The sequence below is a fragment of the Ornithorhynchus anatinus genome, chromosome 11, assembly GCF_004115215.2.
Source record: "Ornithorhynchus anatinus isolate Pmale09 chromosome 11, mOrnAna1.pri.v4, whole genome shotgun sequence".
Taxonomy (NCBI): Eukaryota; Metazoa; Chordata; class Mammalia; order Monotremata; family Ornithorhynchidae; genus Ornithorhynchus; species Ornithorhynchus anatinus.
In genome coordinates, this window is record NC_041738.1 from 23,951,675 (window position 1) to 23,976,612 (window position 24,938).

The 24,938-nt window shown below is 46.1% G+C and overlaps 1 protein-coding gene across 1 annotated transcript in view; it reads right to left on the reverse strand.

Annotated features, from left to right (window-relative positions):
- Positions 1-24,938, reverse strand: part of LONP2 (lon peptidase 2, peroxisomal) — a 139,601-nt gene that overhangs the window by 41,260 nt on the left and 73,403 nt on the right. Inside the window, exons 9-11 of the mRNA XM_029075905.2 lie at positions 17,231-17,381; positions 11,046-11,172; positions 2,803-2,936 (exon numbers count right to left, since the gene is read on the reverse strand). Coding sequence (XP_028931738.1) covers positions 2,803-2,936; positions 11,046-11,172; positions 17,231-17,381 — 412 coding nt within the window. The remainder of the gene's footprint in view (positions 1-2,802; positions 2,937-11,045; positions 11,173-17,230; positions 17,382-24,938) is intronic.

Genomic DNA, 24,938 nt, shown 5'->3' on the forward strand with positions numbered 1-24,938 from the left:
TTTCCCTACTTGAGACATTTTTACGGGGCTGTGCCTAGCTGTTTGGCATGGCCACAAGCAACTGCCCGAAAAATGGGCCTAGTCTACAGGAAGAAATTCCTTGCCTAGACGAAAGGAAGGCCTTCAGAGCTTTCCCACCCTGGCAATCAACGAGCGGACTACAGTATGTATCTGTAACCTCACTCAAACTGATGTCTGTCTCCCTCACCTCTGGATTGTAAGCTCGCTGTAGGCACGGAATGTCGCTGTTTATTGTTGTATTGTACTTTCCCAAGTGTTTAGTACAGTGCTGTGCACACAGTAAGCACTCAAATACTACTGAATGGATGAATGAATGACTATCAAAGGAAGTTATAGTACATCCACTCCTGGAGATCTTAGAGAGAAGAAAAGATACCTACCTCTCTTAGTTCAGCCTATTTTGTGGCAGAGGGCAGCAGTCAATGATTTGCTGAGCTCCCTTTCAACTTGATTTCTGTGGATCCTAAAGTACAATTCCCTTACAGCTATGTGAAAAGATTTTTATGGTATCTCTTCAGCGCTTAGTAAGTGCCGGGACTGTACCAGGTGCTGGGGTGGATTCAAGCTAATCAGGCTGGACACAATCCATGTCCTCCGTGGGGCTCACAGTCTCAAAACCCCTTGTACAGATGAGGGAATCGAGGCACAGAGAAGTTGAACGACTATTCCAAGGTCACAGAGCAGACAAATGGCAGAGCCGGGATTAGAACCCAGGTCCTTCTAACTCCCAGGCCCGTGTTCCATTCACTAGACCACGCTGCTTCTCGACTGGAACTAACCCTGCTTTTGGAGAAGTATATTTATTTTTATTTTTCCCAGAGAGTTGAGTGTCAGGAGTCGCCCGGCTCCACTTCACGTCAGGAGTGTCATCAGACCTCCCCTCCACCGTCCCCAACACCCACAGACCCCCGAACCTGATCAGAATCAGGAGTCCTGACTCTGACACATCCAGTTCTCCTTTCAGCCAGAGGTTGTATTCTTGCAGAACCCTGCCTTAACGAACATCTGTCTAGAAGTAGTCACCGTGGGTTCAATGCTGCATGCATGTTAACAGCCACTTCTTCCTACACCGTGCTGTGATGTATATTTAGACAGTTGCCCGCTAATGGAAGAACATGCCCTAATTCTGCTGTCACGTCCTAGCTAAGATGTGTAGTAAACACACCCTCTGGCAGAACTGAGTGTATCTGAAAAAAAATTGGTCCTGGAATCTGAGTGGAGTGGGCTAAAAATAACTCTCACCCAGCACCAGGCCTGGGACTGAGCCCAGAGAAGGAACGCTGGGTTCCATTTCTAATCGGGACAGGCTTTGTAAGGGAGAGGGTCCAAGGACTTCATCTTTGGGCAAAATGTGCAATCTATTCACCCCAATCTTTCTTAGCAACCGGGAATCCGGGAGGTAGGTTATTTTTGGCATCCTGCTGTTTGGGAAAGCAGGGAGAGATGGGTGCCCGGTGGATTCTTGCATGGCTAACAAGCTCCCAGAGAGCCACTCTTTGGATGTGGAAACCATCAAGTGTGTGTGACCTCGTGTTGGGCATGGAGATAGGTGAAGTGGAGGTCTACCTGCTTTTTCAGGCCTAATCTGTTCCAGCATATACATTCCAACCATAATTCCTCTTTGGAAAGCAGGCTAGGTACTGGGCTGGGTTTTGGCAAATCTCACTACCATGAAAGTATAAGAATCCTAGAAACCCACACGACCCTCCCTCCTCACCTCCGCCAAACTAACTCTCTTCCCCACTTCAAAGCCCTACTGTTTGGGAAAGCAGGAAAGCTCACCTCCTCCAAGAGGCCTTCCCAGACTGAGCTTCCCCTCTTCCCTCTGCTCCCCCCCGCCCCCCCAGCACTGTGTTCATTTGTATACATTTTATTACTCTATTTATTTTGCTAATGAGGTATACACCCCCTCGATTCTATTTATCGTGATTATGTTGTCTTGTTTTTGTTCGTCTGTCTCCTCCGATTAGACTGTAAGCCCATCATTGGGCAGGGATAGTCTCTATCCGTTGCCTAACTGTATATGCCAAGTGCTTAGTACAGTGCTCTGCACATAGTAAGCGCTCAATAAATACCATTGAATGAATGAATGATGCCCCACCGATCAAGGAGCACTTCTCAGATAGTCCAGTACTATGAGAAATCTGAGTTTAGTGATTCTTTCTCTCATTTCCCCTTCCTCCATAACGTTTTGATTGCCATAAAAGAAAATGCAAATTCACTCTTGAAGAGTGACCCCATAAAAGAAGTCAATTGCCATTCAACACTGCAAGTGACATTATGTCACAGTAAAGCGATTTTCACCAAAGCATTTGGAGATTGACTACCGGGCATTCTAGTGCCACAGGAACTCTCCTCATCGCAAATAACTGGGGACGGGTTTACAGGCAGAGACAGGTTTATAGTTGTCCTAGTCACATGCAGACACTAAATTATCCCCACCACCTGCAACCAGGAGAACCTCTTTCATAAACACGCAGAACGCCGTGACTCTCGGGTGCTGACCTGAGGGGGTGCAAAAAACAAATGAAAACGTCCTGGAAGCCAAAATGCAACAGAAATGGATACTTCGTTTAACTGAGCCTTCCTGCGGAGATGCAGAAATTACCCCCTCCCCACTCCCGCTTCCATCACCCGCCCCAGCAATTGAAGAACTTAGCATTGCCACGATCTGAGACACCCACTCCGACACCAGAGATCCAGGAGTACCCTCTGACATCTCTTCTGAACTAACTGGCGTGAGTCCACCAAATGAACTCGAGTGCATAGGAGTAGACTGACCTTCTCCCTCAGTCACCTCAGAGCGATCAAGCTTTGTCTCTTTCTGCTGTCCTTCTGCCACTTTCACGGCGACAGCTCGGCAAATGGCTCCAAATTTCCTGTCCAGAGAGCGGACCCCGGCCTCCCGAGTGTACCTGCCACATGACGAGAACATTTAATGAGAGGAGCTGCTGATGACAGGATGGTCTTTCCTTTCCCCTAAGCAGCGTGGCTCAGTGGAAAAAGCAGGGCTGGGGAGTCAGAGGTCATGGGTTCAAATCCCACGAGGGACAACCTGATGACCCTGTATCTAGCCCAGCATTTAGAACAGTGTTTTGCACATAGTAAGGACTTAACAAATACCAACATTATTATTACGATTAGATTGTAGGGTCCCGGGGGGCAGGCATTGTAGATTTTTCCCTCTATTCTAAGTTCTCAAGCTAGTAGTTAGCTAAAAGAAACTGGTGTCTGATAAATGCTTCTAAGGATGATGGTTTACCTTTCCTAATTATAATTTTAAAATTGTAATGATAACAATTGTGTCATGTTGGAAGCACTTACTCTGGATCAAGCACTGATCTAAGTGCTGGGGTATATACAAGATAATGAGGTCAGACATAGTCCCCAACCCACATGAGGCTCAGAGTCCAAGTGGGAGAACAGATACTGAATCCCCATTTTACAGATGAGGAAACTGAGGTGCAGAAAAGGGTGAAGGGGTGGCATTGGTGGTGACAGGCTAGGTCCTTTATAGGGCTTCATGGTCAGGAGCAGTCCTGGCTCTGTCCCCTCCCCCTTGATCCCTTTTCCCTTCCTCTTCAGTCTTCTTCTTCCCCTTCTTAATACCACCCTCTGCCCCCCACAGCCTCTCCACACCCCCCGGTGTCCACACACTCAGCTTCAAAACCTCCGGCCCCCATCTCAGGCCCAACCCTATTTGCTTGTATCCACCCCTTCTGCCCCTCGCATTATCTAGACACAAGCTGACCCTTTTCCACCTCCCCTCTCCCAGTCTATCAATTGCTCATATTTACTGAGTGCTCACTGTGTGCAGAGCACTGTACTAAGTGCTCGGGAGAGTACAGTATAACATACTTGGTAGACATGGTCCCTGCCCACAATGAGTTTACAGCCTGAGAGGGGGAGACAGACATTAAAATAAATTCCAGATAGGTACATAAATGTTGTGGGGCTGAGAGTTGGGTGAATAAAGGGTGCAAATCCATGTGCAACACACACAGAAGAGACGGAGTAGAGGAAATGAGGACTTAGGGAAGGCCTCTTGGAGGAGATGTGATTTTAATAAGGTTCTGAAGAAAGGGAAAGTGATTCAATCATTCATTCATTCGTATTTATTGAGCGCTTACTGTGTGCAGAGGATTGTACTAAGCTCTTGGAAAGTACAATTCAGCAACAGAGACAATCCCTACCCAACCACGGGCTCACAGTCTAGAAGGGGGAGACAGACAACAAAACAAAATAAGTAGACAGGCATCAACAGCAGTTGGATTCGAATGGGGAAGGAGTTCCGGGACAGAAGCAGGCCCAAGAGATGAGATCGAGGTGGGGTGAGTGGCATTAGAGCAGCGAAGTTAACATGGGGTTGAAGTAGGAAATCGGAGAGGTAAGAAAGGAGGGGGCAAGGTAGTTGAGTGATTTAAAGCCAAAGGTAAGGAGTTTCTGCTTGATGTAGAGGTGAATGGGCAGCCACTTAGGGAAGCAGCGTGGCTCGTCAGCTGTGTGACAGTGGGCAAGTCACTTAAGTTCTCTGTGCCTCAGTTACCTCATCTGTAAAATGGGGATTAACTGTGAGCCTCAAGTGGGACAACCTGATTACCCTGTATCTCCCCCAGTGCTTAGAACAGTGCTCTGCACATTCATTCATTCAATAGTATTTATTGAGCGCTTACTATGTGCACAGCACTGTACTAAGCACTTGGAATGAACAAGTCGGCAACAGATAGAGACAGTCCCTGCCGTTTGACGGGCTTACGGTCTAATCGGGGGGGGGCGGGCAGACAAGAACAATGGCAATAAATAGAGTCAAGGGGAAGAACATCTCGTAAAAACAATGGCAATTAAATAGAATCAAGGTGATGTACATTTCATTAACAAAATAAATAGGGTAATGAAAATATATACAGTTGAGCAGACGAGTACAGTGCTGAGGGGATGGGAAGGGAGAGGGGGAGGAGCAGAGGGAAATGGGGGGAAAAGAGGGTTAAACTGCGGAGAGGTGAAGGGGGGGCGGTAGAGGGAGTAGAGGGAGAAGAGGAGCTCAGTCTGGGAAGGCCTCTTGGAGGAGGTGAGTTTTAAGTAGGGTTTTGAAGAGGGGAAGAGAATCAGTTTGGCGGAGGTGAGGAGAGAGGGCGTTCCAGGACCGTGGGAGGACGTGGCCCAGGGGTCAATGGCGGGATAGGCGAGACCGAGGGACGGTGAGGAGGTGGGCGGCGGAGGAGCGGAGCGTGTGGGGTGGGCAGTAGAAAGAGAGAAGGGAGGAGAGGTAGGAAGGGGCAAGGTGATGGAGAGCCTTGAAGCCTAGAGTGAGGAGTTTTTGTTTGGAGCGGAGGTCGATAGGCAACCACTGGAGGTGTTTAAGAAGGGGAGTGACACGCCCAGATCGTTTCTGCAGGAAGATGAGCCGGGCAGCGGAGTGAAGAATAGACTGGAGCGGGGCGAGAGAGGAGGAAGGGAGGTCAGAGAGAAGGCTGACACAGTAATCTAGCCGGGATATAACGAGAGCCCGTAGCAGTAAGGTAGCCGTTTGGGTGGAGAGGAAGGGGCGGATCTTGGCGATATTGTAAAGGTGAGACCGGCAGGTCTCGGTAACGGACAGGATGTGTGGGGTGAACGAGAGAGACAAGTCAAGGATGACACCGAGATCGCGGGCCCGAGATACGGGAAGGATGGTCGTGCAATCCACGTTGATAGGGAAGTCTGGGAGAAGACCGGGCTTGGGAGGGAAGATGAGGAGCTCAGTCTCGCTCATGTTGAGTTTTAGATAGCGGGTCGACATCCAGGTGGAGACATCCTGGAGGCAGGAGGAGATGCGAGCCTGGGGGGGGGGAGGGGGGGGCAGAGATGTAGATCTGGGGCAGAGATGTAGATCTGCCCCATAGTAAGGCTTAACAAATACCAACATTATTATTATTATTATTCTTGCGGAGTAGGGAAATATGGAGTGAACATTTTTGTAGACAAATAGTCGAGGCAGCAGAGATAATTATGGACTGGAGGGAGAGAAAGAAGGCAGGAAGGTCAGAAAGGAGGCTGAAGTCAAGGCAGGATAGGATAAGTGCTTCGATCAACATGGTAGCTGTTTGGATGATAAAAATAATGAATCTGATATTTGTTAAGCGCTTACTGCATCAGGCACTTTACGAGTGGAGAGGAAAAGACTGATTTTAGCCAAGTTGTGAAGGTAGAACCAACAGGATTTGGTGACAGATTGAATGTGTGGGTTGAATGAAAGAGATGAGTGGAGAATGCCAAGGTTATGGGCTTGTGAGACAGAGAGGATGGTGGTGCTTTTCACTGTGATGGGAAAGTCAGGGAGAGGACCCAATTTGGATGGGCAGATGAAGATTGCTGTTTTGGACGCGCTAATTTTGAGTGTGGTGGGACATCCCAGTAGAGATGCCATGAAGGTAGGAGGAAATACACTCCCCTGGATCTTTGCAGAATCTGGGTGTCTGGACCTCGGCAGCCTACCGGCCTCCTGTTCCCCAGCTTTGCCTTCGGGGTCCCAAGGACCCATGCCCACAGCATCCTCTCTATCCTTGTCTTTTTCCCAAAAAAGAAATGGAATTAGAAAAGATTTTCAACATCACAGGCACTACAAATCAATCAGAGGCTTTCTTCTCCACTCTCCCCGACTTCAAAGTCTTACTAAGGTCACAATTCCTCCAAGAGGCCAACCCTGATTAAGCTCTCTTTTCCCTGGCTCTCTCTCCCTTCTATGTCACCTAAGCACTTGGATCTGTGACCTTTGAGCATGTGATATCTGCCCCACCTTCAACCCCACAGCACTTAGGAACATATCTTTTAAGTTATATATTACAAATTAGTTATTCATTTATATTAATGTTTGTCTTCCCCTGTGGACTGTATGCTCTTTACTGGTAGGAAATGTGTCTGCTGTTATATCGTACTCTTCCAAATGCTTAGTATAGCGCTCTGCACGTAGTAAGGGCTAAATAAATACCATCAATTGATTGACTGAATGACATGTCCAGAGGGAGTGCATTCACTGTGCTGCTTGACTCCCAGAATGTGCAGAATTTGAGTGTCTGAAATGCAACGTGCAGGGCAGGGGCAGAGGGGTTGGGTTAGAGTTTGGGGTTACTTTAGCTCAAAGAGGACACTGCTCCCAAGGTGTCAGATGGAGGGAAGCAGCATGGCCTAGCAGAAAGATCAAGGGCCTGGGTGTCAGAAGACCTGGATTATAATCCTGGCTCTCTGCCACTTCCCTGCTGTGTGACTTTGGGCAAGTCACTTAACTTCTCTGTGTCTCTCTTCCCCCATCCGCCCAATGGGGAATCCATACCTGTTTTCCCTACTGCGTAGAATATGAGCCCCATGATTATCTTGTATTTACCTCAGGCTTAGCACAGTGCTCGACATATAGTAAATGCTTAACGAAAAATAATAATAATGATATTTGTTAACCACTTACTATGTGCCAAGCACTGTTCTAAGCACTGGGGGGGATACAAGGTAATCAGGTTGTTCCATGTGGGGCTCACAGTCTCAATCCCCATTTTCCATATGAGGTAACTGAGGCTCAGAGAAGCTAAGTGACACAGCTGACAAGTGGCGGAGCCAGGATTAGAACCCATGACCTCTGACTCCCAAGCCCATGCTCTCTCCACTGAGCCACGCTGCTTGTAATTAAGTGACTTGCCTAAGGTCACACAGCAGGCAGGTGGTGGCGCTGGGATTAGAACCCAGGTCCTCTGAGATCTGCGCTCTCGCCACTAGGCCAGGTGGCTGAGTTTAGGCATGCACTACGAAGGAGCGCCTCGCCGGTGAGAAACCGTGAAGGAAGAGTAGGTCAAACACTTGAGACCTTGGAATAAAAGGCAATGTGGAATTTGGGTGATCTTTGCAAAAGCTGGTTGAATTGTGTAAACTGCTAGGGCCACCTCCAATGTTATCGTCAGTTACTAGTAAAGGGATTGCCTCACGCTGCAACTCCCTTCCTTCACCCTGCTCCTCTCTTAAATCGGCAGATCTGTTCTCTGCAGCAGCTTCTTCGGATTATCTCTCACCATCATCCTGTGCTGGAAAATTCATCCTTGACCTCTCATCTACTTCTGCCAAGATAAGCACGGCCGAGATTCCAACGGGGTAATTAGTTCTTGCCGAAAGACCGACTAAAAGACTGACTGGGCTTTTCAAGGTCCTTAAAATTAAACGCTGCCGATTAATTTGGTGGTCGGGAAAACATGCTAAATCATACTACAGTGGGAAAATAAAAGTCTCTCACTCTCCTCAATAGAGCCGCGTCGGTTCCCAAATTGCAAATTTTTCCCCGGCTTCTCCCACTGTCTTTTCAGGACCCTGCTATCTGCCTGGACGGATAACTACTAATCACTATTTAGTTACTGAGTCTTCCATGATTTGGGGTGTGGTCATAATAATGATAATAATGCTACTAATTACAGTAATTGTTAGGCACTTCCTATGTGCCATGTACTGTATTAAGCACTGGGGTAGCTATATGATAATCAGGTTGGATATGGTCCCTGTCCCACATGGAGCTCCCAGTCTAAGTAAGAGGGAGTAGGATTTAACCCCCATTTTACAGATGAGGAAATTAAGGCACAGAGAAGTTAAGTGACTGGCCTAAGGTCACACAGCATACATTCATTCATTCAATCGTATTTATAGAGCGCTTACCATGTGCTTGGGAGAGTACAACTATAAACAGACACATTCTCAGCCCACAACGAGTTTACAGTCTGGGGGCGGGGGTGGGGAAGACAGACATTAATAGAGATAAATAAATTACAGATATATACATAAGGGCTGTGGCACTGGGAGAGGGGAAGAACAAAGAGAACTAGTCAGGACAAGCGGCAGAGCCGGGATAAGACCCCAAATCCTCGGACTCTCAGGTCCGGGCTCTTTCCACTACGCTGCTTCCCATGGACATCTGTCAACACCCACTGGCCATTCAGGCTGCAAGCCAGACAGCCATCTTGACAGGAGATCCATTTAGGGCCACCATCTTACGGTTTGGCTGGATTCTCTCCCAAGGTTTCAGTGCTCAGCACGTAGCAAGTGCTCGATAAATACAATTGACTGATCGAATGATTTGAACAGGCACCTTCGGGAATGAGATGCAACTTTGTGGGCAATAAAGTCCCATAAAAAAGAGTCAAGTAAATCAATCCCCACAATCTCTGGAGAAGCAGTGTGACCCAGTGGACAGAGCGTGGGTCTGGAAGTCAGAAGACCTGGGTTCTAATCCCAGCTCCACCATTTGTCTGCTGTTTGACTTTGGGCAAGTCGGTTCACTTCTCTATGCCTTAGATAGCCCAACTGTAAAATGGGGATTAAGACTGTGAGCCCCATGTGGGACATGGACTGTGTCCAACCTCATTACCTCCTATCTACCCCAGCGCTTAGAACAGCGCCTAGTACAGTGAACACTTACCAAATACCGTAAAAAGAAAAAATAAATATCTCAATCAGCCCAGCACGTGGTCCCTCTGGAGCATGAGATGTGAATAATGCCCACGTGGGTTCTGAAGCATTACACAGCTGGAAAAAGTGATAAAAAGAGTGACATCCATAGGTTTCCAGGGCAGTCCTATCTTTGAACCATCTCTGGGTTAGGCGTAAGAAGCAGATCAAAGATGTTCATCCTCCCAGGGGGCAAAAAACCACAAAGCAGCAATTATGCAATGCTTTCCAAACAGTGATTACTGTTCACAGCAAGCTGAGGAGATCATGTCTTATCTATCATCGTCCTCACTCTAGAAAAGGGATGCTGAGGCAGAAATGCTACATGACTTGCTGAAAACCGCCGAATAGATAATAACCACAGAGTACTTCCAATACCCCACACTAATACGTGCGGAGCATATTTATGCCAGCAAATATCCCCCAAGGGCAGCCAGCACAAAAAGGGACAGGAGGAGAGCTGCCGACTCAGGTTCAACCCAAACATCTTCTGTAACTGGGATAACTGAGATCCTGGGGCAGCCTCCTTGACCTGTCCTTTTCTAGAAAGAAAAGTCCCTTTTCTTGTGTTGTGTGAAATGGCGGTCAGCGGACAAGGGTTGTAAGGAGAGCAGTCCGGCAGCCGGGGTCTTTGTTGTGTGATGCAATGGATCAGAAATGTCTAAACCGGCTTCTGGACACAGCAGATCTCTGTGGAGAAGCTCACTTTCCAAACAAGCACTCTTATAAATTCGACTGAAGGATGCAGCGTAGCCTAGCGGAAAGAGCACAAGCCAGGGAGTCTGCACATAGTAGGCGTTTAATAAATACGACTGAATGAATGGACTGAATGAGTCAGGTGACCTGGGTTCTAATCTCGGTTCTGTCACTTGTCTGCTGTGTGACTCGGGGCAAGTCACTTCACTTCTCTGTGCCTCAGTGAACGTATCTGTACAAGGGGGATTAAGACCATGAACCTCATGTGGTACATAGACTGTGTTCAACTTGATTGCCTTGTATCTCTTCTAGTGCTTTGTACAGTTCCCGCAGCAGAGTAAGTGCCTAACAAATACCATAAAAAGGCGTTCATCACCCAGTTTAATAATTTTTCATCCCTGAGCTTTCTTTAGTCCTTTTATGCAACTTTTGGAAGACACCTGCTCGGTTACTTCAATGTTCCCTATTGATCAAAACTCTCCTGGACTGTATACAATTTGACTAAATATCGAAGGAGAGGAAAATAATGTTGTATAATCAAAACCAGATGCCCACAAGTATCGCTGCAACTTTAACCCACGGATCAGGCAGGTTTGAGCCTGCTCCCTGTATGGATGTTTGGTAGCCGGAACAGTTACGGAATGAAATAATTCCATACACCGATGGTGGCTCTTCACGGTCCCTTGGCTCTGAAAGATTCAAAGTCCTCTCAGATCCTAAGGAATCTCTGCTTCATACTAAGCCTCGAGCAAACAAACGGGGCTGACGAGGTATTCCTTGAGAGTGGAAGGAAGAAATGAGGTGGGCTTCTTGAGTCTTCTCTTCTTAAGACTCGGAACACCCACAGGCTCTCAGACCAATGAAAGGGTGTTTACCTGGTGATGATGTCAAGTGTAGTGACTGGAGGAATCTGAATCTGCTGAGGAGTCAGGCCGTGTTGTTCTAGTTGCTTAGGGATCAAGTGCCTATGGGCAATTTCTATCTTCTCCTCTTGGGTGTACCCTGCAGGATGGAAACACACCTTCCATTAGCTTTTTCTTTGTTCAGCATGTCATCTTTTACAACACACCAAATGCTACTGCCCATCAGTAGGGAAAGCTACTTTGATCCTGGATTCTAAGAAGAATTAGGATTTTTTTCCTTCCAAAATGGTGTAAGACTTCAGGATTTACTTTATTAAAAAAGCAATTCAAATTTCTAGACCTAAGATACAACAATTTTACAAGACAAGTCGGGACATTAAGCATCTGCTGCAGGACCTTAGGAACAAGGTGTACAGATTCCTCTCCCAGTTTTCAGCTATTTAAGAGAAAGTAACATCCTATTTGGCATCACATCACATTGAACCTTATTTGTGAGGGCTCGAAAAAATTGCTGACTCTAAACAAGCATTAAATTCCAAGAAAAACACTATTTCCAGATGTCACCAAGTTACTATACATGTTTAAAGTAGAGAGGCTAATTATACAGGAACTTATTTGCTAGTCTTTAAATAGTCCTTATTATAATAACAATTATGTGCCAGGCACTGTACTAAGCATTGTGGTGGATACAAACAGATCGGTTTGGACACAGTTCCTGTCCCACTTGGAGCTCACAGTATCAATCACCATTTTACAGATGAGGTAACTGAGGCCCAGAGAAGTGAGCTGACTTTCCCAAGGTCACACATCAGACATGTGGAGGAGCCAGAATTAGAATCCATGAACCTCTGACTCCCAGGCCTGTGCTCGGCATGGCTCAGTGGAAAAGAGCCTGGGCTTCGGAGTCAGAGGTCATGAGTTCGACTCCCGGCTCTGCCACTCGTCAGCTGTGTGACTGTGGGCGAGTCACTTCACTTCTCTGTGCCTCAGTTACCTCATCTGGAAAATGGGGATTAACTGTGAGCTTCACGTGGGACAACCTGATGACCCTGTATCTACCCCAGCCCTTAGAACAGTGCTCGGCACATAGTAAGTGCTTAACAAATACAAACATTATTATTATTATTATTAAGCCACGTGCAATAATTCTCTTGGCAATAACACTAATAAGTATTATGGATTGAAGACATAGGGGCTAGAATGCTTTCTGAAAGAAATTTTCCAGGAAAAAATTCTGGGTGTGGTTAATTCTGCAGAAGCAAAAATTAAGGTTTGACACCAAACTGCAGTTAGCAGGGACTATCATTTTTGGAATACGGTACCATGCTGAATCAGTCCTAACATCAGCAGGTTCACCTGCCTGGCCAAATGACAGTATAGTTTTCCAATCTGCAGAAGCTGCTGAGTGGTGCCTGGAGTCCGAGAAGACGGACGGTATGGGGAGGTACTCATGGCTGCTAGCATGCCTGGGCAGTAACTGTTCATCGAAAAGTAGCGTGATTTAGTGGAAAGAGCACGGGCCTGGCTTCTAATCCTGCCTCCATCATTTGTCTGCTGTGTGAACGTGGGCAAGCCACTTCACTTCTCTGTGCCTCAGTTACCTCACCTAACAAACGGGGATTAATGTGAACCCCATGTGGGACAGGGACTGTCCAAAATGATTACCTTGTATCTACCCAAGCGTACGGTACAGTGCCTGGCACATAGCAAGTGCTTAGCAAATACAATTCAAAAAAAAAAACCAAAAAGAATAAGGAGAATTTCCAAGCCAGTCAAGAAGCTATCTGATGATGCCATCTCAAGGGAAAATATTCATTCATTCAATAGTATTTATTGAGCGCTTACTATGTGCAGAGCACTGTACTAAGCGCTTGGAATGAACAAGTTGGCAACAGATAGAGACAGTCCCTGCCGTTTGACGGGCTTACAGTCTAATCGGGGGAGACGGACAGACAAGAACGATGGCAATAGAGACAAGGGGAAGAACATCTCGTAAAAACAATGGCAACTAAATAGAATCAAGGCAATGTACAATTCATTAACAAAATAAATAGGGTAATGGAAATATATACAGTTGAGCGGACGAGTACAGTGCTGTGGGGATGGGAAGGGAGAGGGGGCGGAGCAGAGGGAAAGGGGGAAAAGAGGGTTTAGCTGCGGAGAGGTGAAGGTGGGGTGGTAGAGGGAGTAGAGGGAGAAGAGGAGCTCAGTCTGGGAAGGCCTCTTGGAGGAGGTGAGTTTTAAGTAGGGTTTTGAAGAGGGGAAGAGAATCAGTTTGGCGGAGGTGAGGAGGGAGGGCGTTCCGGGACCGTGGGAGGACGTGGCCCAGGGGTCGACGGCGGGATAGGCGAGACCGAGGGACGGTGAGGAGGTGGGCGGCAGAGGAGCGGAGCGTGCGGGGTGGGCGGTAGAAAGAGAGAAGGGAGGAGAGGTAGGAAGGGGCAAGGTGATGTAGATACCCTGTCCACACCAGCACAACCTAACACTTTCTGAATTGCAACACAAAGTTCTAATGTCACAATTATCTCCCATCAATTGGCTAACATGGGAAATACTAGAACCTTTAAAATAAAAGTGGAAACTATAAAATTGATTAACCAGACATTAGGTTTGTCCTGAACAGACACAGTCCTTTGTTCCATTTATATGTCACTGCTTTGACTATCATCATTACTTTGTTAGATATCTGTACATAGCCATGAACTATTTATATTAAAGTCTGTCTCCCCCGCTAGACTGTGAACTTGTTGTGGGTAAGAAACACATCTACCAACTCTGCTGCACTGTACTCTCCAGTGTTTAGTACAGTGCTCCACACATAGTAAGCGCTGAATAAATATCCCTGATTTATTGGGTCTTCAAAGATGTACACAACCCTTTAAGTATGGAGTTTAACACTAATTGGATGGGGTAACCTGGGGCAGTATACCCCATCTGACAGAGAGCTCATCCTTGCTGTGCTTAAGAAGTTTTGATCTAGGAATTGTACTCCTTATGCTCTTGCATTCTTAAAAATGTGAACTGACATGCTGAACAAAATGGAGATCCACTTAGAATAGTGCTTGATGCATAGTAAGCTCTTAACAAATACCATTTAAAAAAAAACACCCAAAACTCACAGAAACAGCAGGAAGGGTAGGAAACAATGAACCCAAAACTGGCCACGAGAGAAATCTGATACTGTCAGTCCATCTCCTCGGCAGCTGGACTGGGTATTTCACTGCCTAATGGAATATGTTTTGGAGTCTTTGCTTTAATTTGGAGTTTCTAAGCAATTTGGTCTAATTATTTTAAACTTATTTTTGCCTTGTAAACAGGCAGGGTTCCCCTCCCACCCCTCAGCATATGCTTCAGCTAAATATAGGAACCTATAAGGACAGTGGATAATTGGGAGAGCTAACTGTGGTTCACTCTGTACCAAATTAGATTTTACATCTCACATTTTCCCTCCAACCAAGGGTTTTTAATGTTTGGTAATCTATTCCAGGCACATAATTCTCAAAGCAACATGGATGAGAGATACAAAGGGATTCACTTAAGAGGAAAAAAAAGTTAAACGACCTAAATCCGCACTGTCTTGTGATGGACAGGAGACGAAAACGGTTTCCAAATATCTTCAGGGATCCAAAAATCAGAGTGAGATGAACTGATACTAGACAAACAAGTACTGCCAAAGAATGAGGGGCAGACTTTAACAACCAAAGGAAAATGAAGATGCCTAAGAATAATCACCTCTTACCAGCTCAAACTATGAGATTACAGGACTCCCTCCCTGAGGAAGTGACGAAAGCCACTTCACTTAACATTCTTGAAGTTATATTGGACAAACTCTCTCAAGGTGCATTTTTGGTAGCTCTGTGGTCTTGCCCCCTAAGAGTTCATTCATCCTTTCCCTATCCTGGTTAATCTTGAGCTCTCTTGAATCAATCAATTGTACTTATTGAGCATTGTACTAAGCTCTTGGGAGAAGAGTACAATGCAATAGAATTAGTGGCCATGTTCCCTGCCCATAACAAGCTTACAATCTAAAGGGGGAGTGCCTTTTGGGAGTTCAGCTATGCCCTCCCTGCCCAATTCTGCCCTTGAAGTGGGCACACGTCCGGCCTGGTTCAGCTCCGAGTGGTGAGACCCATCTCTCTCATTGACCCTGCCACCCCTGCTGTACTCCCTAGAAGCTCAGCTGCCCAGCCTGGGTTGTCTGACCTCATCAGGTTCCGGGCAACCTCGGGAGCCCCAGGCTTGCCAGGGAGTCTGGGAGGCCTGCTCTCTGAGCATCATTATGGGAACTCTGGAGGACGATCAGGCCCAATCTGGCCGGTACCATTTTTCAAAGCAGGGGAAGAGGTGGGCCTGACCCAGTCGATGGGGGGACTGAGGGGAGGGCATCTGCTGGTCTGAATGTCCCCTCTGAAGATGCTGAGCCCAGTGGGGTTTGGCCACCCCATATAGCCATGACGGCTTACAGTCGCTGTTGCCATGGGGCTGTATGGGGCAGCTGCATTCCGGCCAGCCTCTTCTCAAATAGCACTTTGTGATTAAGGGGTGCCCCGAACTCAGGGTGTATGTGAACTTTGCCTCGGGATATAAACCCTGGGCAACTAAGTCTCTGGGAATTTGAGTGTCCCTATTATCTCGTTCCTCCCTACCCCTTACCACATAGGGGAGAAGAATACAGTCCAATAAAATGAGACAAAGCAATACAAGCAAGACTTCACTTGGGTAAATTCAAAGTTCATCCAGCTCAATATCTGATTTCCAAGAGTGATACCAGAGACTGCTTAGAGGAACAAAGTGATTTTTTTTTTTTTAATGGCAATTGTTAAGCGCTATGTGCCAGGCACTGGGGTTGCCCTCCTGGCTATCCATCCTCGTTGTTAGGGAGTCTGCCCCATTCATGTATCCTCTAGACTGGAAGCTCCTCGTGGGCAGGGATGTCTACCAACTTTGTATTACTGTACTCTCCCAAGAGCTTACTATGGTGATCTGCAGACAGTAAGCCCTCAATACACAAGATTGACTGATTAGCCAAACCCTTTTGGAACTTACTGATATTTTCGGCTTGCCCAATCTCCTGTGGTCATCAACTCCGAGAGCTGACAACCTGCAAAAGGTTCTTGATCTTGTGAACCTACCACCCTGAAACTTCAACAGGTGACTAGGCCTGGTGTTGTGGAATTAGGTAATTCACAATCCCAAATCATCCCTGGCCACACCTTCCATGATTGTTCAATCTTTCCTCTTTCCAAAGTTCCTAATTTTTTCAATCTATTCCCAAATAGAAATGGCTTCCTCTCACCAATCCATTTGGTTCCCCTTTCGTGAACCTCTTCCAACTTTACTATGTTCTTAACAAGAACTGTACCCTCAGCACAGCGGGTTCCGTGTTTGGTTTTTTATGGTACTTGTTAGGCACTTGTGTGCCACCCCAAGCGCTTAGTAGAGTGCTCTGCACATAGTAAACACTCAAACACTGACTGTTTGCCACCCACTGCTCTAAGCGCTGGGGTAGATACGACGTAATCAGGTTGGATATAGTTCCTGTCCCACAAAGGGCTCACAGTCTGAAGGGAAGCCAGAACAGGAACTGAATCCCCATTTTAAAGATGAGGAAACTGAGGCAGAGAGAAGTTAAGTGGCTTGCCCAAGGTCACGCACAGCAGGCAAGTGAAAGAGCGGGCACTGGAACCCAGGTCCTCTGACTTCTACGCCCATTCTCATTCCATTAGTTCACCCTGTTCCTCCATTTACATAACAGCTAAACCCTCTTTTTGCTTTGTTTCCGTGTCTTTCCTGATGATACCAAACTTAAAAGAGTAACATGTCGATTCCTGAGTGGCTTGCAAGTTCTTCAAACAGTCTTGCAAAAACTCCCTCTTAAATCCCAGATATTAGAACAGTGCTCTGCACACGGTAAACCCGCAATAAAAACCATTGATTGATAAGTAGTTTATAAGTAGCTGCATCATTTTATCTGTCCCTAGTCTTGGAAGGAAAGGTTGAATTTTGTCCCCAAACCAATCTAACCATTCCAAGTCCAGCTTTGCTTATTTTTCGTAAAACCCTTCTTACAATTCCTGGTACACAGTTCAAAAGTACTACAAGGGCAAATTGGTACATTGCTTAGAAAGATGATGCCTTCACAACCCCAGAGGCAGGGAGCCTGGAGAAATTATCTCATTTTACACCTTCGGCATTACCTGGAACTTGAATGATCTCCATTCTGTCCAACAAGGCATGAGGAATGGTGGCCGTTGTGTTGGCAGTAGCGATGAAAAGTACTTGAGAAAGGTCAAAGGCCACATTTAAGTAGTGATCTGTGAAGTTATGGTTCTGTTCTGGATCCAAGACCTTGGGGAGAATGAAGAACAAACATTTAACTAATGCAGTTACCCCTCTAATCCTATTCACAAGCAGAAACAATAGTGCATAGGCCACGCATACCAAACCTAGTTAAACACAATAAAGCACAATGCTTCTGCTATACTACTTAGTGAAGTACATAACTCAGCCTCATTTTAGAGTCCGCCACCGGAATGCAGGACTCGGAATTTATCCTCGGATGTGCCAACGGATGGGACCGTAGCCGGGAGAGAGCCCTACGATCTTCCTGGGGCTGCCTGGCTCATCTGTAAAAAGAGGCTAATATTCCCAACTGAAATGAAGGGGTAAAACTAACTCTATCTGAAAAGTCTTCTGAAATCCTCATTCATAGGGTGGAAACTCTAGTCTCCAACGTTGCCCCGTGCACGTTAATGAGACTTTGGGAGAGGAATCCCTTAATTAAAGGGGACCTTCAATCTACAGATCCAAACACGCATTGTAAAAAATGAGCTAATGCATTCAGGTGCAGGGAAAATATCTGTAGGACACGCTCAATTATTCTACAACCCCTATTTTTACTTAGGAGCTTTTGACAGAACTCTGGGGGAGGAGGGGATTAGGGAATGCTCTTCCAACATTACACATCTATTTGGATGGAATGCAAAGTGGTGGTGGAAAAGAATGGTTACGTGCACGTGCAGTGTCGGTCAAGGTGTACGTACTCTACCGCAGCTTTTCTGCACGTGGGGTTCATGTACCAGTGCTTAATAAACACTATCACTACTAGTGAGGGGTGAGAGAATCACCGCAATACAGAGCAACTGGATGAAAAGTATATCCAAGCATCAAAATGGTTCCCCGCTGTGAATTTATTGGAAGAGCTTCCACTCGGGCACCCCCCCGCATCCTCCCAGGGCTCCTGAACAGGTGCCCAAGCATATCTGCAGGGCTGGAGTGCTGAGACCGAAAAATGCCACCAGATGAGGAAAAGTGACCGAGGGGAGGGTTGCAGGCCAGTCGCGACAGCTTTGCAGGCCATACTTTAACAGGCGGGATGATGGTCACTGTCCTCCCATTGAACATCACGTGACCTCAATGTTGGGGTTTCAAGAATCACACCTGCCTTCCAGTCTCACTGCCACCTAGGTAGTGCATTTCAATGCTTCTATACAGGGTTTTCGGTCCCGAAACCCATCAGTTGACTCTAGCAGTCATCGACTTCATTACCCATCCTCAGCCCTCTTGAGTACATATCTCTTCACTCACTCTGCCCACTCGGGTAGCAAATATTTTTTTTTTGTTTACCTCCCGTTAGAGCACTAACTCATATGGGCCGAGAACGTGTCACTTCTTTATTCTGTGTCACACAGAGCACTGCCCCAAATGGGCACTCAGTAAATACGAGTACTACTGGATTACTGCTACATCACATTTATGGAAGCAGTATGGCCTAGTGGAAAGAGCCCGGGCCTCAGAGTCAGAAGGATTTGGGTTATAAACCCAGCTCTGCCAAAGGCTGCAGTGTGACCTTGGCCAAGGCACTTAACTACTAGGCCTCAGTTACCTCATCTGTAAAATGGGGATGAAGATTGAGCCCCATGTGGGACATGGACTGCATCTAACCTGATTTGTATGTATCTACCCCAGCATTAGTACAGTGTCTGGCAGACTTAGCGCTTAACAAATACCATTGAAACAAAAACAACAAAAAAATTCTGGTCCTATTTCACACTTGTTTTTCTAACGGGACAAGATTGATTTATTTAGAAATGTTAAATGGAATCACTGTTTTAATTTACGGACAAATCAGACTGATGAAAAGCAAGCATGACTGCACCAAAGTAAAACAAGCAGTCTTCACTATCCCCTCAGAAAACTTGGGTGAGGCCACTGTTGTTCTTGGAAAAAGAGGCTGCGGTTGACAAGATTTGGGACTCAAAATCAACTAAGGGTTCCATTTTTCTTTAAATCCATTCCAGCATATTGGCCCGTTTTCGCAAAATGCCCTCTTCATTGCTTCAAAGAATGATTTCCAACTCAGTCACGTCCAACTTCAAAACCATTTTTCAGACAGGAAAGACACGAGGTAGGACCGAAGCTGGGTTTGTCAGAGGTGACGGTCAATCCACGGGACAGGCAGAAGAGATAAGGGATTTGTTAAAAAAAAAAAAGAGATGCGTTCTCCCTTCAAAGTTCAGGTGACTACATTTCACACTGATGAAACTAGAACAGCGGTTTATGATGAAACCGTGACCGTGACTCTTTTGTAGTTTTAGGACATTCCAGCTGGCAAATTTCAAATTAATCTCCTAATTTTAGGGGTTTACACTCGGCCAACCTATCTTTGTAAATTCAACTTCACTCGGGATTTTCACTAGTACGATTCTCCCATTTACTTATCCAGCACATGCCATTACTGAGGAGCCAAAATCTCTCAAACAACTGAAGATATATCCCTTTTATAGTTTTGCATCAACCTCACCACCAGGACTTTCATCCTCAGCATTCACCAAGCAGCTACTGGAGCCTGAGCACAGTAGTAGGTGCTGGGGACCATAAAACACACAAGCATGGAGAAACTGTCCAACAGACAGTATCTGAAAGACTATGAGGTTACAAAGGATAAAGTATAAAGGATAGGTACACCAGTGGATGGAGTGTATGCTCATATGTATATACGGTTATATTTTCATTCATGCATATAGAGATACACGCACTCAATAGGCATGTATGCATATATACCCTCTTGCATGCACGCATCTCTCTCTCTCTCTCCAAGTTAATAAGCTGGCATAACCAGAAAGATAGACCATTTATCAGAGGACTTTGGAAGGGGGACGGGAGGTATTCCAGATTTGAGGGCAAGTATGAAGAACTGCTCAAAGATGGGAGAGTTGTCACTGAGGTAAAGTTAGGGTGTTTGTCTACACCCACTGCCTCCATTTCCTCTCCTCTACTTGGATGTCCTGCCGAGACCTCCAACTTAACATGTACAAAACAGGAATCCTTACCTTCCTATCTAAACCCTGTTCTTTCCATGACTTTCCCATCACTATAGACAGCACCATCATCCTCCCTATCTCACAAGCCCATAACATTATCCTCGACTCACCTCTCTCACCCAGCCCTCATATTTAATGTCATCCCAACCTGTCGATTTTACTTTCATAACATCGCTAAAATCCACCCTTTCCTCTCCATCCAGGCTCCTACAAGATCATCTAAGCACTTATCCTACCTTGCCTTAATTAAGGCATCAGCCTCTTCGCTTCCCTCCCTGCCCCCTGTATCTTCCCACTTCAGTACATACTTCCCTCTGCTGCCTGGATCATTTTTCTACAAAACCATTCCGCCTAAGTTTCCCCATTCCTCAAGAACATCCAGTGGTTGCCCATACATCTCCGCATCAAATAGAAACTCTTCCCACACCTTTAAAGCACTCAATCACCTTGGTCCCTCCTATCTTACCTCCCTGATTTGCTACCACAACCCAGCCCGCACAGTTGGCTCCTCTAATGCCAATCTACTCACTGTACCTCGATCTCGTCTGTTTTGCCGACGACTTCTCGCCCACATCCTGCCTCTGGCCTGGAACACCCTCCCTCTTCGTATCTTACAGACGATCCACTCACCCCACCTTCAAAGCCTTATTAAAAGCATATCTCCTCCAAGAGGCTCTCCCCACCTAAGCCCTCATTTCCTCTTCTCCCACTCCCTCCCGCAACACTCCGGAACTTGAATTTACGTCTTTTATTCACTCCTCCCTCAGGCCCATGACATTTATGCCCATATCCGTAATTTATTTAAATTAACTTCTGTCTCTACCTCTGGACTGTAAGCAGTCCATTTATTATGGGCAGGGAACATCTCTACCAACTCTGGTATTTGATACTCTCTCAAGTGTTTAGTACAGTGCTCGGTACACGGTAAGCGCTCTGTATATACGACTGACTGATGTGCTTGGGGGAACCACAGAGAACAAGCTGGCAGAGGGAGAGGGTTGCAAGAGAAGAGAGCAGATAGTTCTGAAGGAAGGGACTGGCTGATGGAGAACCATGAAACTGGGCCCAGGCGCAGAGGAGTCAGTGGACAGGAGTCAAAGGCATGGCACGGGAAATCAGGAGGCACGAATACCATTCGAAACCTTGGAGCTAAGCCATAGCAGCATCTCTGGCAATCAGGCTTAAAGCAGATATGCCACTCTCTGGTCCGTAGACCAAGGGGGTTACTGATGTTTGTGTCCAAGCCTGAAAACACTGGCGGCAGGCAGATTCCCCAAATGCAAGTCATTTTTCAATGGAATTACTGATTTGACCCAACTTTTTTTCTTTACCAAGAGCACCTGTTCCTTTCCACCCTTGGTTCATCTTAGACAACACGATACTCTGGGAAGTAGGCTCCCTTTCCAAAAATAGGATCTCTACTGAGGGAGACATACAGGCTAGTTTTTAGAAAGCTAATAGATAAAACCTTTTTCAAGAACCACTATACATATTCTAGATAGGAAAGGGACAGGCCCGAATTTTTACAAAGGGATTTTGTGGGTCAAGATCCACTGAGATATATCCCCAGTTCCAAAGCCCTCTGGGATTAAAACCAAATGACGTCGTCTGAGAACAGCAAACTGATACCGAGGCCCAGAATTAACTGATAGATTTAAGTGCTCAAGGAACTGAAGTGTGAGTGCACAAGATCAACAAGCATTACTGATGTCTGTTTAGATTTCAAGCTTTCGAGAGGGTTTCAAATGAGAAAACGAGGGGAAAAGAACAAAGGTTTTATTTAGCAAAGCCTAAGTGGGGCCGGAAGAAATTCCGCAAAGACCCCAGGCGGTTCCTGCGTGCAATTCCAGAAATCATTTTCACCCCAACAGAGTGGCTTTTAGCAGGAGGACTCTGTTGGATAGATACCCAGCAGAGAGAGAATGCAACTCGATTCCTTCAGGAGAAATTAAGAGCTCCAGTATCCCACCTTGGGTGGACACTGAGCCAGACCTCCCAACCTCATCTCTAGCAGAGCTGTGCCCACACTGAAACTCAGGGGGAGAACTGAGCCTGACCCCGGTCTGAACCAACCCGACTTTGGAGAGATGGTAGGATGAGCACCTTTGATGGGTAAGCGTGTGTGTGCAGTAGTCTTGGTGCAAGGCTTGGATTTGTAGTTAGAACAGGTAAGCAAGGGCTGTATGCAGGTTTACAACCCAACCTGATACTTGGTTGGGGGGCGGAGTTGGTTCCTTGTTCTGTGATCCAGCAGGTACAGTACTCTACATGCCCACCATGATCTCTCACCATTTCTCCACCATCATCTCTCAAGCCATCCTAACCATGGTGCCTCATTTGCAATTCTCATTCTTGCCGACCCCACACCCTCCCCCAGTTTGGAACTCCCACCTCCTCTGCGGCTGACAGATCACCGCTCTCCCCATCGTCAAAGCTCCTCTGACGTCACATCTCCTACAGAAGGCCTTAACCAATTGCTTTTTTAACTCCCCAAATGACATTTCAGCACTCCGGTGTCACTTAAGCACTTTAACCCCCTGTGGCATCTATATAATTATCCTTGTAACTATTACTTTGTCCTATATGTGATTCATCAATCAATGGCATCTACTGAGCGCTTGCTGTGTGCAGAGTACTGCTAGACTGTAAGCTCTCTGAAGGCAGGGATCACGTCTACTAATTCTCTACCCTCTCTACTCTCCCAAATGTTTAGCACTGGCTCAGCACATAGTAGGCAAACAACAAAATGATATATTGGTCATCAGGAAGGCTACAAAATGGGTGTCCTGGTCAATTGAGATTCCACATTAATATTCAAAAGGCTCCATCAAAATCAGAAGAATGCTGCTTGTCTTCAACTGCTTGCTTACAATCACATACAATCACTGCCTTGAGACGAATGGACAAGGAAACTGCTAGCGCTGTAAGATTTTTTTCCCTTTACGGTGTACTAACATGTCTGGGCATTCTTAATGAGTTACATGTTGGGTAAATGCTGTATTGCATCTTCTCACAACCAAACTTTCACCATCTGAGATGCAAGAGGAATAAAAATAAAAAAAAACATTTAAAAATCTCAAGGAAAAAGGCTGCCTCTCACTCATTTGGGGAATGCTCGCCTATTGAACGACGTAGAGGAGAACGAATTTTAGCTGACGATCGACAGAGGTACTCTACTCATCCATTATCTACTATATAATACCCGGGGTGAAGGTAAATGGAACCCAACTCTCCCCTGTGGTGAGTACCAAAACCTGTGGTTTCTTTTAACCATGCTCAACTGCTGCAAAGTAACTTCTTTTAAAACTTGGCCTTGTAAACAAAATGCCTTCCAAATAGTTAGAATGATTGGTTCCATAGTTAGAATGCACAAGTGCCGTTGCTGAATCTATTTAAAACCCAAACAGAATGAGTCTCCAAGAGGGACCAAGAGCACACAGCCCTGATCTGGAGGAATGCCCTAGCTTCTGGTTCCAAGGAGCCGGCATCTGAAATGAAAATCACGTTGAAAAGTATTCCTTTCTCTTGCTTACCTTTAGGCCCACCTCTTTATCCATCTGCCCTCTGTCTCCCTTGCCTTTTTCCTGAACTGCTTCCTTCCCAGATGATAAATGGTCTGTGTTACACTGATGTGGAAAGCTGTGGCTACTTCTACAAAACCTAGGCAAATCCTGAGCAATTAAGAGTAATAATAATAACTCTGATCTTTGTTAAGCACTTACTATGTGCCATGCACTGTTCTAAGTGCTGGGTTGGATACAAGCAAATTGGGTTGGATACTGTCTCTGCCCCACGTGGGGCTCACGGTCTCAAGTCCCATTCTACAGATGAGGTCACTGAGGCCCAAAGAATAAATAATAATAATATTTATGGTATTTATTAAGTGCTTATTACGTGCCAGGCACTGTTCTAAGTGCTGGGCTGGATACAAGCAAATCAGGTTGGACACAGTCCCTGCCCCACATAGGGCTCACAGTCTCAACTCCCATTTTACAGAAGAAGTCATTGAGGCCCAGCGAAGTGCAGTGACTTGCCTAAGGTCACACAGCAGACAAGCGGCAGAGCAGGGATTAGAACCCATGACCATCTGACTCCCAGGCCCATGCTCTATCCACTAAACCATGCCGCTTATCTGAAGTGAAGTGAATTGCCTAAGGTCACACAGCAGACAAGTGGCAGAGGTGGAATTAGAACCCATGACCTTCTGACATCCAGGCCTGTGCTCTATCCACTACACCATACAAACTGCTGCCCAGATCACTTACCCTTTTCACTACTTTGTGAATGTATCCCTTGCCCTGACTAACGTGAACTACGGCCCCTAGATATTTTTAAAAATCCAAGCACTCGTTAAGAAATTAACTAAATAAAAACCAAGCACTAAGAATTAAGTTTCATTATCATAAATCTCCCCCCGCCAAAAATGAACAACATTGGCCTAATAATTACGATGGGAAAATGTTAACTGAAGAACTCCGTGCCAGTCAAACTCCGGAGATTATCTTTAGCAGTTGTTTCTACATAGTTTAGCCATCTGCTAGGAGATAACAGTTTTCAATCATATAATTAGGTTGGCGAGGTA